General features: G+C 41.4%; 1 protein-coding gene across 1 annotated transcript in view; it reads right to left on the reverse strand.

Annotated features, from left to right (window-relative positions):
* The window catches only part of LOC147678557 (vomeronasal type-2 receptor 26-like), a 197,434-nt gene extending 181,592 nt beyond the window's left edge, over window positions 1-15,842 (reverse strand). The window contains exons 1-2 of the mRNA XM_086945691.1: window positions 15,832-15,842; window positions 7,762-8,053 (exon numbers count right to left, since the gene is read on the reverse strand). Of these exons, the coding sequence (XP_086801817.1) occupies window positions 7,762-8,053; window positions 15,832-15,842 (303 nt within the window). The remainder of the gene's footprint in view (window positions 1-7,761; window positions 8,054-15,831) is intronic.
* Window positions 15,843-16,069: the final 227 nt, after the last annotated feature.

Below are 16,069 nucleotides of genomic sequence, written 5' to 3' on the forward strand. Positions count from 1 at the left end.
ACGGACCTGGGAGTATGCATCGAGGCTGTAGCTTCAGGGGGATGGGCTGGCTGGGCTCGTCCTGCTGTTGCTATTGAGTCACCTATTGGAGTAAGGTAACTTTTGTCAGCATATTCTGCATACAGCACAACTTAAATGTTCATGTTTGCCACATTTGAATTGAGGTGACATAACTTTTGCCGTTGCTTTACTAGGCATTCATGTCAGTATCTCATCATTCGCACATGGTGTTGATGTACATGAGGGTCTTTCAGTGGGCCGGTTCTCACCTGTGCTGAGCACCGTCCCTTTTTCTGAGTGTGCCTCAGTATGGGTCTCTTTCGTGCTCTGTTTTGTACCCGGCCACAGGCGGTCCGTTGTTCCTGCTGGGATGCATAAATAGCAGGCAAATCGATGTGCGCATGTTCACACTCCTCAATTGTCACTGGAGGAGTCGTGGGGAGGTGAATTCCTTTGTGAATTCATTTTGTCTTGGGGAATCACACCTTTGGAGATTAATGAGCAGCAACATCCTTGTGGGGGTCTTTTGGCTCCATGCTGTTTGTGAGGGGAGACGGAGGGCCATGTGAGACTTGTGGTGATGCGGTCAGGGCTCGACATCCCCTTCCCCGGCGAGATGGCTAGCTACCTGTTGGGAGGCACAATTGATGGGGTTAGCTGCCACATGGCTGTTGGGTGGGGAGGGTGAGCCATGCTGTTTGGGAGGAAGGCCAGGGTGCATGAGCCGACCACCTACCTGTGAGGTTGAACTCATTAATGAAATGCTGTCCTTGTAACTAATTCATATTGTAAGTGTGCATTCCACAGGGACTTGATATGGGTGGGCGATTGTGCTCACTTGTTGTGCAGAACGCTGTATTGTAGTGTGATGTGATCATTTTGTTTGTATTTACCTAGCTTCCATTCACCCCTCTGAATGCATCTCCTCCCATTCAGGGAAGGTTAGTGGTGGAATGGGAGGGCTGCCACCAGTTTTCTGGCCCGCTGCTTGGTTCCTCTGGGCCAGATGCTTGTCACTGCCCTTGAGTTCGCCGCACCACTTCCTGATGTCACCCACAGTCGGTAGGAGGGTCCCTACGGCATTGACTTTGAAATGGATCCTTGCCCACATCTGATTCTTGCGCGCAAGTAGGGTGTGTTGGACCAAGGCCTGAGCAAATGTGGTTCTGCCCTGATTGTCTTATCTGGCATCGCTTTCAACTCAGAGTCAGTGATGTTGGGCATTTTCTTGGATGGCATGAATGAATGAGGGGTGCAGGGTGCAAAGTAATGGTGGAGATGTGATGTGTGTGTGGCGTGTGGGTGCTAGTGGTGTTGTGTGGAGATAAGTGGGTGTGATGATGTGCAGTGTGAGTCAATGGTGTCCTGTCTCCCTGTCTCGGTTTGTGGTATGCAAAGGCTGCTGGTCCAGGTAGGGGTAGGTTTTATACTGTGGTTTCTGGGTCCACATGGGTGTTGGCCTCCAGATGGCTCTTCCATGCTGCACATGGCTTTTTCTACCAGGAGCACGTTGGGGTGTGTCATTGTGGCATGTGTGTTGTGATTGAGGGCAGTAGGGAGTACAGGCACACTTCGGCGGTATTATGGGGTTGTTTTCGCACGCCATTCATTTGGCCTGTGTGCGTGCACGGCGGGCGGACACAGTGCTCAGTCCGCCAGCTCCATATTCACATCATAATTGGCCATGTGGCCATGTGGTCATGCCGCGGCAGGGGTGGCCATTTCGAGCCATTGTACAGCTTTCCCCGTCCGCAGCAGACAGATTTGCAGCTTTTTTTGTGACATCCCTTTTTTTGTGTTTTGTGACATCCATCTGCCGCTGCAGGATTTCACGTACATTGCATTGTAATTTGAAAAACGGAAATGCCGCGGGTCATGCGGGGGAATTTTTCTGTTACTCCTGGTGGTCAGAGCACTTTTCCGTCCGTCATCAAAATGGGCCCCTAAGTGTTGAATACGTGACAAACAGTTAATTTGCATATCATATAAAACAACTTTTAGCACTGGCCTACGTTCCAATTACTGACCTGGCCGAACATTACAACTTATTAAGAGAAAGTCCTTACTACCAGCAACAAGAACAAAAATGAAGTCCCCTCCTAGACTATCTTTAAGATACCTGGGTGGGAAGACTCCATAGATCACGACATAGAAGACACACAAAATACCAAATTCCATGGTGGAATGCATTCCTTAGCACACTAAACCAAGAGGCAAAAACAAACAATGCTGTTGAAGCTTGACTTAATACCTTTGAAGCAACAGGACAAGGTCCGCCTATGCTACACAAACTCAAACTCCCCCACTAAAAATAACAGAGCTACCAACAGCTAAGAATGGAGCAATCTCTAACACAAATCAGGCCTAAACTATCCAAACAAACTAAACAAATGTTTGAATACTTACAAGATCAAGTCAGACTATATCCAACAAGAGGCTTGGAATACTTAGAAATCATTGCCAAAAGCCCACTATGAATTATAAGTGCATTGTAATACAGTAACAATTATTCGAATGCATACATGTAATTTTTATATTTTCACAAAAATAATTGATTTGTCTAATATATGTTTATTAAAACAATAAATATATATATATATATATATATATATATATATATATATATATATATAGACAAATTAATTAAATATATGAAAATATAAACAACAGTAACACTAAGGGCATCATTAGGATGAAGTCCGTCCGCCATCCTGACAGTAAAAGGGACCACCCACCATATGTGCGGGGGTCCTGTGGGTGACATCAGGATGCGCCCGCCACACTGGCGGGGGCATCCTGCATTTTCAACATTGCTGCAGGCGGTGCTTTTAGCACCACCTGCCGCAATGCCAAAAATGCATGTCGTGCATGTGCTTGCACAACCTGGCAGGCACCATGCCATGCATGCACATGTAGGGGGGCACCATAGGTACCCCCCATGTGCCCCCCCCAACCCCTGAACATCCTGGGGGCCTGTAATGCCAAAAATGCATGTCGCATGCCTGCCATGTTGTGCCCCCATGTGAAACCGCCATGTGGGAGGTGGTGATCCCCCCTACATCCTCATGGGCCCCTAACTCTCTTAGCATTTCCTCACAGAAAAAATAATTAAAATAACTCACCGTTTCCATAGCTGTAGAAAAATGATAAACCGAAAAATTAAGAAAGTGTTCAATAAATATTAGTTACTTAAACTAATATACACTTCCTTAATAAAGAAAACACAGTCTTCTCGTAATCGGAATCGCCACTTGTCTAAAACGTTCTACATACCATATTTACACATATCCTAACGTATTTTAAATTTTCCAAACTAGGCCTAAAAAACATAACGGTATATAAATCGCTAAAAGCTAACTCACATATAAAAAACACCACAACTCCAAAAACCTAACATTACACACACTAACTACAACATAACTACCTTCAAATTAAATTAAAAGTATAGTTAAAATAAAGAAAAATAATCTTACCTTCCTTGATGCGCTGCAGCTCTCAACCGCAAGCTTGTCCCCTCCGAAAACACCCAAAAGAAATGTGAGTAGTTACGAAATTCAAGCAGCATACAAATATGGCAGCTTTAATTATAAAAAATTAATGTATTTTGTTTAAAAACATGTTATCACATTATAATTACCTAAAATGTTAAATTAAAATAAAATGTATAATTTTAATGTTTATTTAACATTTTTCCAACATTGTAATATTATAATAATAAATATTATTCAACATGTAAATAATTATTGATATTATAATACCATATATATACAAGTTATATACAACGTTGACTACAAACATATAATACATTTATTAAATCTTTTTTAAAAATTCAACCTTATAAAAAGAAATGTATACAAATTAAACCATGTAAAATATTTTATATATTAATAGTATTATTTCAGTGTATTATTATTGATTTAAAAAATGCTACAAAGTATAAAAATGAAATTGTATAAAAAAATGTGAATACAATAATATCATTTAAAATTAACAGTATATGTAACCAAATAACACATGTTCATAATACAAGACTAAACTGAGGAACTGTTATTAATAAATATCTTTTTTACTCCAATGTTTCTAAACCAATGGAAAACTACAGTATTTGATTTAACAAAGTTTAAATAACTGGATTAAAAATGTACCAATGTTAAAGGCATTTGTTTACATCATTATTACATGTAAAAATTTAAATATGTACAAAATATTTTGTGTCTGTCAAATAAATGATATTATGTCTATATGTCTTGATTAATTTTATATGCTCTTAATAAATTAATGTTTTTGTTCATGACAAAATTATTTACAATAAATAAACATCAATAAAAAAAGAAAGTGTATTTTTTTGGTGTATCATTTTATTAATGTATGTAATGTAAAGCTATATATTTGTATTAAATGTACTGTGTTAAATAATATGTTTTAAATAACAATATATAGATTGGTCAATATGATCACGTATAACTATTTTATAATTAAAACACTTTACTACAGCTAACTATATTAAATTTATAAATTAACAAATTAATACATATATATAGAAATTACTATTCCCACTACAATTATTATTAATTCAGAGTAGGTGTTGGACACTAAACTTAATTAATGTACTATTCTTACTCCAGTTACCATTGAGTCAGGGTAGGTGGTGGACACTAAACTTAATCAATTTACTAATACTACTCCAGTTAGTGTTAAGTCAAGGTAGGTGCTGAACACTAATCTTAATAAATTTACTATTCCCACTACAGTTAATAATAAATCTGGGTAGGTGCTGGACACTAAACTTGATGTATTTACTATTCCCACTCCAGTAAGTATTAAGTCAGGTTAGGTGCTGGACACTAAGCTAAATTAATTTACTATTCCCACTCCAGTTACTAATAAATCTGGGTAGGTGTTGGACACTAAACTTAATTAATGTACTATTCTTACTCCAGTTACCATTGAGTCAGGGTAAGTGGTGGACACTAAACTTAATTAATTTACTATTACTACTCCAGTAAGTGTTAAGTCAGGGTAGGTGCTGAACACTAATCTTAATAAATGTACTATTCCCACTCCCGTTAATAATAAATCTGGGTAGGTGCTGGACACTAAACTTGATGTATTTACTATTCCCACTCCACTTAGCATTACGTCAGGTTAGGGGCTGGACACTAAGCTAAATTAATTTACTAATCCCACTCCAGTTACTAATAAATCTGGGTAGGTGCTGGACACTAAACTTAACCCCTTCGCTGCGGGGGATATTCCCCAGCTGTGCTGGGGGGGAGGGGGGCACGCACAGCGCTCCCATGCTCATGACGAGCTGAGCTCATCATGAGCTACGGCGCTCATGTGCTCATGACGAGCACAGCTCGTCACAGGTGCATCGGCTCCCGTGGAACGCTCAGCACAGCAGGGGAATTCTCCCCGAACCTGAGCGTTCCACGGGCCATGACGTGCTGAGCTCGCCATGAGCACCGGAGCGCCGTGGCTCATGATGAGCTCAGCTCGTCATGAGCACCGAAAAGGTTAATTAATTTACTATTCCCACTCCATTTAGTATTAATTCAGGGTAGGTGCTGTACACTAAACCTAAATATTGTACTACTCCCACTCCATTTACTATTAATTCAGGGTAGGTGCAGGAAACTAAACTTATTTAATTTACTATTCCCACTCCAATTAGTATTGCCCCCACCAGCTCTCCAACCTCGGCAGAGACCAGGTTAGCACCTAGCACAACACCTTGGCTACCTTCCCAGATGCCTGGAAAAACTCTGAGGTCAGACCACTCTTCAAGAATTCCTCAGCAGATCCCAGGGAGCTCCATAACCACCGACCCATTGTAGTAATGGGGTCGGGTCAATGTAGTAGTAATATCCTCAGTATTTATTCAAGAATAAATATCAGTAATAACAGGTGAGCGCCAGGGGGGAAAGATACCAGCAGTCTTACAGCCAACTCCGCAACTAACTACATACAGAATCTGGTCAGGAGAACCAAACCTAACATTCTAAAGACGAGCTACTTAAAGATATACATACATAATAAGCAATACAACACCCATATTGCTGTTCCCCATCCCCACTAAGGTCCTTGAGAAAGCCTTCAACCTTCAACTCACTCAACATCTGTAAAAAATAACCTTCTTGACCCTTCACAGTCAGACTTCCGATCCAACCAGAGCACCAACACAACCATGATCACCGCAACAAATGACATTCACACCCTAAAAGACAGAGGAGAATGATCCGCCCTGCTTCTGCTCAACCTCTATGAAGCCTTCGACAAGGTTTTCAACCACACTCATCAAACACCTACTACAGATCAGCATCGCAGACAAAGCTCTCAAATGGATGGCATCCATCCTCATGGGATGCACCCAGAAAGTCTGCCCCCCCCCCCTTTCGGATGTATCTCATTACAACACGATGTTTTACATCGCAGTACTTTGCGACGCATGTTTTACAATGCAAGCCGTTACCACGACTTGCGTTGTTGGGGGCTGGATAGGGAATAGTTTAATTTACTATTCCAACTCCAGTCCCCGTAGATAGTAGGGAAGGAGTTGGATAGTAAATTAAACTATTTACTATCCTGGAGCCCCCCCCCAGCATAATTTGTTGTTTCAACTTGCATTGTAAAAGTTGCGTCGTAAGGGAACTACGGTGTAAAATCCGCGTTGTAAAAGATGTCCCCCCATTTACATCACAGGCAGAATACAATATCTGTGGTGGTCCACAGGGTTCCCTCCTGAGCCTTACCCACTTCAACATCTATATGACACCACTCATGGACATTGTCAGATCCCACCATATCAACATCATCTCTTACACTAACGACACACAGATCGTCCTATGATTGTCAGCTTACACCACCTCAGTAAAAAACAACTTCCACAACTGTATGAAGAATGTCTCAGCCTGGATGAGAGCCAACTGCCTCAAACTCAACTCAGACCAGACAAAAGTCATCATCTTAGACAAACGCACCACCCTATGAAACGTCTCTAGGTGGCCATAGAACTTGAACCCACTCCTACCCCAAAAGACCATGCACGCAACCTTGGAATTATCCGTGACAGTTACCTATTCAGGAAATGTCAAGTCAAAGACAGATTCTTAGCCTGATTCCACTCACTATTATTGCTCCACAAGATCTTCAAGTGGCCCCCCATTAACGCCAGGAAAATGGTAACCCAGACCCTCATCCCAAGTCAACTGGAGTACGGCAATGCAGTCTATTCCGGCACCAACAGAACTTATGCCAAGACTACAGTCGATCCAGAATGCAACGGTCAGACTGATACTCAACCTGCCCAAAAGAACCAACATTACCCAGCACCTGAAGAACTGCCACTGCTTCCCTGTTCAGAAGAGATGCCATTTCAAGCTCCTGGCACACATCAAAAAGCCCTCCAGATGCAAGGACCTGCCTATTTGAACTACTGCCTATAATTTCACCAGCCACACAGGAACCTATGCTCAGTACACGTCACCCTCGCAGAGGTTCTGCACATTTGTTGCAGCCATAATAGAGGATGCTCCTTCTCTCTCATCAATGCCAAAACATGGAACACCCTACCTCTCCACCTCCACACTGCACCATCGCTGTTGAGTTCAGGAGGGGATCAAGATCTTGCTGTTCGACTAAGACCAGCAGCAAGCACCTGGAAAGCCTCAGGGGTGACAAGCAGCGCTCTACAAATACGACCTGAGAGAACTGATCCTACAGAACAGTAATTGCACTAAAGTGTGTTTCTCAATGTCTTACCTGAGGATATCTGTATAGACCCAAAATCCTTGCAATGGCTATTGACCGGGTAGAGCCAGCATCTCCTACAATGGCAGCTGGTAGCAAACCTCTCCGGCACCGGTAGTTTGTAACTGGCTCCTCTTGTCCTGTGAGAATCCACAAGCCTCCCTTCAGTGCTCCATGGAGGATTTTACAGGAGTCATAGATCTGGAATCCAAGTGTGATGTTGGGCAAAAGTGTTGGGTTGTTGTTAATTTCTTCAATGGCAAAAATAATAGCTTGGATGTACTGATAATGTTGAAACCCAAACCTTGAATAAAGAGAAAGATATTTCTGACAAATGTAGCATGATCATAACACCAACTTAGTTTACCATTCTGTGGCTTCTCTGGTGTGGCCCTGGTTTGTATAGGAAGAAATACATCAGAGTAAATTGATCTACTTAGGGTTGTGTAGGAAAATAGGTTTCCTGGTAGAACCAAAATATGAAAATCCTGGAAATGCATTTTTTTCATGCAGCACAAGCTACTCAGAAAGACTGATCCGCTGCTTCTTTTTAATATTTATATATATATATATATATATATATATATATATATATATATATATATATATATATATATATATATATATATATATATATATATATATATATATGCTGCAAGAGCTCGTCTCAGTCTCCACGAAACCAACAGCCAAACAAGCAAAGACGAGGTAGACCCGAATAAGTGCTTCTTCTTTTTTATTTAATTTTAAAGTGCAACCACATCAGCCACGACGCGTTTCGGTAGATCCCTGCCTTGATCACATGACCTATATATAAAATCATTGACAATGTTCCAATGAGATGTCCTTCTGAAAAGCATCTCATAAAATCACATACGACTGCATTCTGCATGGTCAAGTCAGATACTTTTGTTCTTTATGCATGTTGTCACAGAATCATGTTTTGATGTTGTTTTCTGGGACTGTGATTTAACAGCCTGATTTTACAGTCACGGAGACTAATCCTACATTCCTCTGGTAATTTTATAAGAACAATAACTACCTGCTTCTGCAATAAGGGTGCATAAATACTTTTTAACTCTAATCCAAATTCATTATGCAATTTACAGTCAATTAATTATTTCCTTTATTTGTGTAATAAAATTATAACCCTAAAGGTACATATGATTATTAAACCAGCTGATTAAATATAAACTCTATACGGTAAAATATCACACATATAAACATGATCAAATTAGAAAACTGTGTTCAAACATGTTCGAATCAATGATTTCCTTAAATTAACAACAGTTACTAAGAAATGTCAAAAGAAAAACAAACGTAAATGTCTGGATATATTTGCAAATACAACAAGGCAATGCACATTTGTGTAAAATTCACCCTTCTTAGCAAAGGCACAAGAAATTAATACCTTGGCTTTTGTGTAATATTTACAGAACATGAGAAAGTGCATAATATATTGGGGATAGGAATAATCACGTCTACAGGGGTCAGGCTTATCATTAAAATCAGTAGGATTCACCATCCAGAAAAAGTGATTAAACATATTAAATCTAAAACGGGCCAATAAAAAGAAATGCTAAGCATTTACAACCAGCCCAAGATACGGTTCCATAGAAATGTCTGTCTGCAGAACAGCGTGGGCCCTAAGCTCTTTGTGTTCCCTAGTAGATTATCTCCACCTGATGGAATTGGTACGGATCCACTGTAAGGCATTTGTCTTGATCTTATCTTGGTTCCTAAAACCACCCCTTTCCCTAATTCCAAAAGGCAGTTACTGAAATAACTCATCCATGGTAACGAGTTCCATCTATGAAAGGAAAGACAGTCTTTCGAAACCAGCCTGCTTAACTTTTCTGTCTAGTCCAGAGAGTGAGCCAAGTGATAAGAGGGGGGCAGGCCAATAATATTCAGATAGGGGAGACCTAACTCTTGTTGGACTGTATAGGAAGGTGCACACTTTGGAACGGACAGCAGTCTTCAACAAAATGCATCTTTGATGGCCTGAAGTGGGGCAACTTTCATATGGCCCCACCCATCTCCTCAACTGAAACACATTTGGCCAGATACATTACTTGTGGAGGTTTCTTGCCCAAAATAGCTCCATTATAGTAATTGTAAGGAAACAGGCATTTTGCAGGTTCCCCCCACTTTTTGTCCACTTGTGGACTACTAGCTGCTGGATTTTTGACTCTGAGGCCCGCTAACCAGACCTCAGGGCCAGTGTTCTTACCCATTGCAAAGTGGATCTCAAATTGGATATCCCCAATTGGCAAGTAGTGACTTACTTATATGTCCCTGGTATATGGTACCCATGGTACCAAGGGCCTGTTAGACAGAGTGTCCACTAATGGCTGCAGTACTGATTGTGTCACCCTGTGTGTCACAAAGTACAGAAAAGACTCCCAGCCTGCCACTGCAAACTGGAAGGTCAGTTGTCACACATCCAGTTTGACTTTGCCATTAACATTAATGGCAAAGACACCCTGTCCTTTAACAATATATGTAAGTCTCCCCTAAGGAAGACCTAAGAGCCTCAAGACAGAAGGCTATATATTATTAAGTGGGACATTGATGTTTATGTATGCCCTTGCAGCAAAAGCCCTCAAATTGTCATTTTGCTGTGGAAAAGATTGTAGCCCCATTGGCAAATACTAGGTTACAGGCTGGAACCACAGCCTGACTAACTACAGAAGGCTACTGTAAGTTATCAAATTAATTGTGGCATTAATCCTGACCTGATGCCCAGGTCAAATGTAATGTCACTATTAAAGTAAAACAACCTTTAGAAGGTTGGCACTCGGTGACCCTGCTGGTCTAGTAGCCTCACATGGGCACTGTCCAGAGACAGCATTGTGCTCTTGGGGAGTGAATGACTCCCAGGCTTGAAAATAATAGTAGCCTGCTGCAGAGTTGTCACCTGCCCCTTGCAGGATGCCACTCAGTGTGTTAGCCTAAAAGGCAAGTTTCAAAGGTGAATCCGAGTTTTGTGGGCAAATGGTGTTAAGACTAAGGAGGGGCTGCCCTTTGTAGACAGACCGGAGACAGGGCCAGAGAGGGAAGATGTTGTATCTTGAATCTTCCTGCTGCTCAGCTAGAGTGCTTGTGAAATAGAATGTTTGATGATTGGAATGTTGCTGTGCTGTGAATGTCAGTTGAGTGAGGGCTGAGCAGCAGGACAGCTGCTCCTGATGGGGTTATCATTATAACTTAACATCTTAATTAATAAAGTAACTTAAGAACCTACTGTTCCAGCTTCCTTTAATTACTTCAGAAGACCAGTGCCCAAACCCATTTTTCCATAGGCCTGTAACCTCCAGGCAGCCACATCTTTAGGGTGGTCTAGAAAGCATCTGACAGTCACGAAGTGGTTCAGACATCTTTATTGAAGGCTAGAATAGTGCACCCTGGGTTTGCTAGATGCTGCACATTGCGGACCAACTGTCACCAAGACATAGTGGGCCTAACAGCCAATTGGCTGGTTACTGCGTTGTTCCTAGGGGATTTTTTCCAGGGTTAAATATGGCACATCTGACACCCTGAACCTCATATCACGTCTGAATTGAAACAAGGGTAGAAGAAGGACTGCCATATGCTGCCCTTTTGAGCTAGCAAAGGTAGGACTGTGCCAGTGGCTTCCCAGCCCCAGACTAAAGCAGTGACTCCAAGGGTCAGTTGACTGGCTGTATGGAACAGCACCAGGGACTTTAAAGCTGAAGAAGCCCAAACCAGAGAGTTGGTAGCCACTTTGAAGGAAATCGACACTGACTGATGCTAGGCAGCCCTAGAGACCGATCCTCGATGGCTAAAGGTTGCATCTGAGCCCACTGTACTTGCGAGTGTTGGCAGAGTCCAGATTGGTCAACTAAGAGAAACACTAGCCCACTCTAAAAGATTTCTCTCCAACTGCGGTGTTTGGAGACCAGTAGCCGCACCACAGCTGGCCTTCATGGGTCTCAAAGAGGACTTCATGTGGCACCAACCTATGGACTGAGCAACGATCACGAAGGCATGCCCAGGAACCGTACCATAACCGGAAAATTTTTAAGCATCTTTTCCTCATGCATCTGCTGCATTAGAACCACTCTAATAAATTCTATGGCAGTCGTGCCATAAAATTTGGAACTGGACTGTAACATGCACTGGTGGCCAGGCACTGCCCAAATCTACTCCATTGCCCCGACCCCCCGTGACCTTCATAATGTCTGATTTGGTTGCCCATGCCAACAAAGCCATACTAACTATTACTAACGGTTCGAAAGTTTCAACACTTTTTGTTGACCAATGCTTGTTTGAGGTTCAAATTAAAAGTGACAAAACCATTAAAAATCTTTATCTCCAGAATCCTCCATTGGATTTTTCTCATCAAGGACTCTAAACATTAATTTCAATTCCATTTTTATTAATTGGTTCTGTGTTTCTTTTGTGTTACGTGATTTCTAATTTTGTTTTTTGGTACTCCTAAATGATTTACATCAAGTTCCTTTGTTCAAACCTTCCTACTTGAAAGCCATAGCTACCCAGTGTTGAGCTTAACATAGTTCCAATGAGCCAAGACAATTTTTACAAGTATATTCTACAGTAAGGCTCTACAGTCATACCATATAATACACCCACATCCTCACATTGGTGCTTAGCATTGGGATCCTGAAGATGTGTTTGGCTGTACCAAACAATTAATAAGTTAGCAACCACCAAAAGGGCCTGCTAGGTCGACAGTAAGCAAAGAGTTACAAAAGTTGCCTAGTCCTACAGATCCAAGGAACTATTTTTCTGAAGCTAAAGACGTTGATAACCAGTCAACATAAAAGTGATAAGACATTCCGCAAAGTCTTTGAGGCTGGAAAACATAGAGAATGACTTGGTCACCATGCCCAAACTAAAGACTGATGACCAGAGGATGCTGATCAGAAATAGAAAAACATTTTCAAGAATCACTGCCAGGAAGGAGAATCCTCATAAAGTTCTTAGAGATTTGGAGGAGGAAGGAGAGCCCAACCGAAATCACCCCTGACAGTGTTGACGAAGAAAGGAGGTAGAGATCTTTTTGAAACTGAGAATAGCTTCTCTTTTAGAAGGAGATTCAAGGAACAAGATGCCAAGCTCAGCCTCCTACAGATTGCAGCTGGCACTAGAAGCAAAGAGATGGGCCCTACAGGAGAGAAGGTAGTAGGTGTGGATGAAACCCCAAGGACATGGTGGCAACAACAAGGCAACAGGGATGCATACGGATGAGGCATATGATGCAAGGTTACCCAGGGATATAGTTCCTAAATTTGTAAATGAGGATGACATAGATAAATGGTTGACATCCTATGAGACAGAGTTCCCAGGATGATAAGGGAGGGTACGCAAGACTAAGGGACCATACTGTGGGAAATGATTCAAATAGTAGGGAGAGATAGGCTGCTGACACGTCAGGATGAGGTGGCAGAGCCATCACCTACATGAGGGGGGGCACTCATTGAGGTATTTGGTCTCTCCCCAGAGAAGTACAGACTTAAGCTAAGAAACACACACAAGGGGTCAACACAGACATGGGTGGACTTTAGAGGTACCTCTGTAATGTCACTCAGAGGCTGGATCAAGGGTAACAATGTAGATACCTATAAGGGGCTCAACAATTTTGTGGGAAAGAGCACATACTCAAAAATTGTACCTCAGAGAAGTCACACGAGCATCTGGTTGATTCAAAACTCTCTAGCCCTAGATAGCTAGACAAGCGAGCTGATGAGTGGGTTGGGACAAGAGTACTCAAGAAGACCCAGGGAGGTGATCCCAAGAAAGGAGGGTCAGGCCCACTGAAGTGAAATGCAGGAGGCAGTACACCTGCCAAAGAGATTCCTTCAGAATGCCAAAACCCTCATGATGCAGTCAAAACCCAACCCACCTGTACTAAGCAGAGCAGTTGGGGCCTAGGTTGGAATACAGTCTTAGATAAAAGACTGTGCTTTTAATGTCAGCAGTCAGGGCACCACAGAGCGTGTGTGGCCTGTCCCAAGAAAAAGATTACCACTGGAATGACCAGTGTAGCCTTAGAAGAGGACACCTCGGATGAGGAGGTACAAATAGATTTTCACTCAAAAATGGGTCCAGATCCATGAGGGTGGTAGTAAAAACTTCAAGGTGAATAGAATCCAAACCACTTTTACAAAAACGTATTCCTAGGGAATGGAGCAAACAAAATTCTTTAGTTTGACCCAGTATTTTTATTTATACCGTATACTTGTAAATATGTGGTGTAAATAGTCATGAATTGTAATTGAAATGTATTGAATGTACAGTTTTTCCTTTTTTGCGAAATTTGAAAAAATAGTGTATAAAAATTATTGAATAGACAGGTATAAATAAAAATACTGGGTCAAACTGAAGAATTTTCTTTGCTCCATTCTCTAGGAATACGTTTTTGTAAATTGGTTGGGTGTAGGCACACTTTTGTGTTTTTCAATATAATAGGGTCCAGCCTACCCCGCACCCTACATGGACCTAACTCCTTAGCTTTACAAAGTTTAGGGCGGATTGTTGTCCGCGAGAGTTTTAAGGGTGCAGGATTTATCCTGTTTCTTTTTTACCTCAAAGAGTACAAGTTCAACTGCGGAAAGACATTCGTCTTTCCAAAGTATGGCAGAAAAGGATACACTTTCGTTCAATGAGACTCATATCCAAGATCTGATTGCCTCTTCTCCTTTTTCGACAATTGCACTGAGTACTTCTGCCAAACAGCAGAATGAATCTAAAAAATTAATTAGGCTGCATAAAAAACACGTAAGGACAGAACTACACGGTCATTTTCTCCTGAAACACCTCAAGGGAGGTACCATCCCGTGGGGTCTTCAGGTAAAGAATGTACCTGTGATATTTATTGAAGACTCAGAATACAAAAAAGGCTTTAGCTACATCAACACCAAATGCACTAGAGACCTTATGGTTCATACTATTGAAACGGCACAGAGACTTTGCCGTAAGGAGGTAGAAAAAATCGAGGAACACACTCAGGCCATAAAAAACAATCAGGCAGTAACAGATGCAAAGGGCCTTTTGGAGAACATTGATAAAGAGATCCAAGTGTTAAAAGACAACACAATCAATGATAAAAGCACTAAATTTGAGAGAGATATCAAAGCCTTTAAAATTGAACAAGTATACCCTTTTTTGAAGGAGGACTATTACACTCTGTCTGATTCGCGTAGGGCGTTATCAACCTATCAAGGAAGATCGAAAAACAGATTCAAAACATTTTCAGAAACATCATCTTCTCATTCCTCTGGTTCAGACACAAGAGGTAGGAACTCTATAAAACAGTTTTCTTTTTTAGAGCAAGGCCAACAATCAAAAGGTCGATACAAGGCACCATGGGAAATGAGAACAAGGAGCCGCTTTTACAAATCGTAGGCGGCCCTAGCACCGTGGTCGATTTATCATCGAAGGTACTTTCTATTGATGAAGAGGCTGTTTTAAATCTGGGTCTAAAGTTCGTACCATGTAAACAAACTGATTTCACTAGGTTAAAACTAGAGGCCATAGAATTTTGTAGAAAGATAAGATTGAAGGCCTTTTTTGCCAATCAACCATCTATTACGAACAATGAAACTACAGGTCTTAGGAATAAATCAACATTTGTACCCAGTCAAAACATCCCAAAACAAATATATGCTTTTGAACAGGCTCTATTGTCATCAATTAACAAACTTGTAAAAAAACAAGAAGTATGTTAAACAGAATATCAGTCAGAAACAGCGATTGGCGATACAGACACTGAAGAAAGATTAATCGGTTGTGATAAAACAAGCCGATGGGGCGGTAGTCATGTAGCCCCACGATATGTATTTGACTGAAGGCCTAAAACAAGTACGAAATGAGACATGGTACTGATTGCTACCAGAGGACCCAGTCAAACAGATCCAAGGTATAATTTCAGATATTCTACAACTAGGAAAAGATGAAGGATTTCTGGGTGCGAAAGAACATGACTTTTTAAGGGAAAGGTTCCCCAGAACCCCCATCCTTTATCTATTACCAAAAATCCATAAGAGCTTGCATGAACCACCGGGACGACCTATAGTCTCGGGCTGCGATTCTTGCCTTGAGCCCATCTCCAAATACGTTGACTTCTTTCTGAAGCCGTTCCTTAGGGAAGTAAACTCATATTTAAGAGATACCACAGACTTCTTGACAAAAGTAGAAGGTACCCCCTTTGACCAACAGACACAAATAATGGTCGAAATGGATGTGATGTCCCTCTATACGCAGATCCCTCAAGACGAGGTGTTAGAGGTTTTGGAATTGTACCTTGAAAGCAGAGACAGACCGCATAGGGTTC

The sequence above is a fragment of the Lissotriton vulgaris genome, chromosome 12, assembly GCF_964263255.1.
Source record: "Lissotriton vulgaris chromosome 12, aLisVul1.2, whole genome shotgun sequence".
In the NCBI taxonomy this organism is placed as follows: domain Eukaryota; kingdom Metazoa; phylum Chordata; class Amphibia; order Caudata; family Salamandridae; genus Lissotriton; species Lissotriton vulgaris.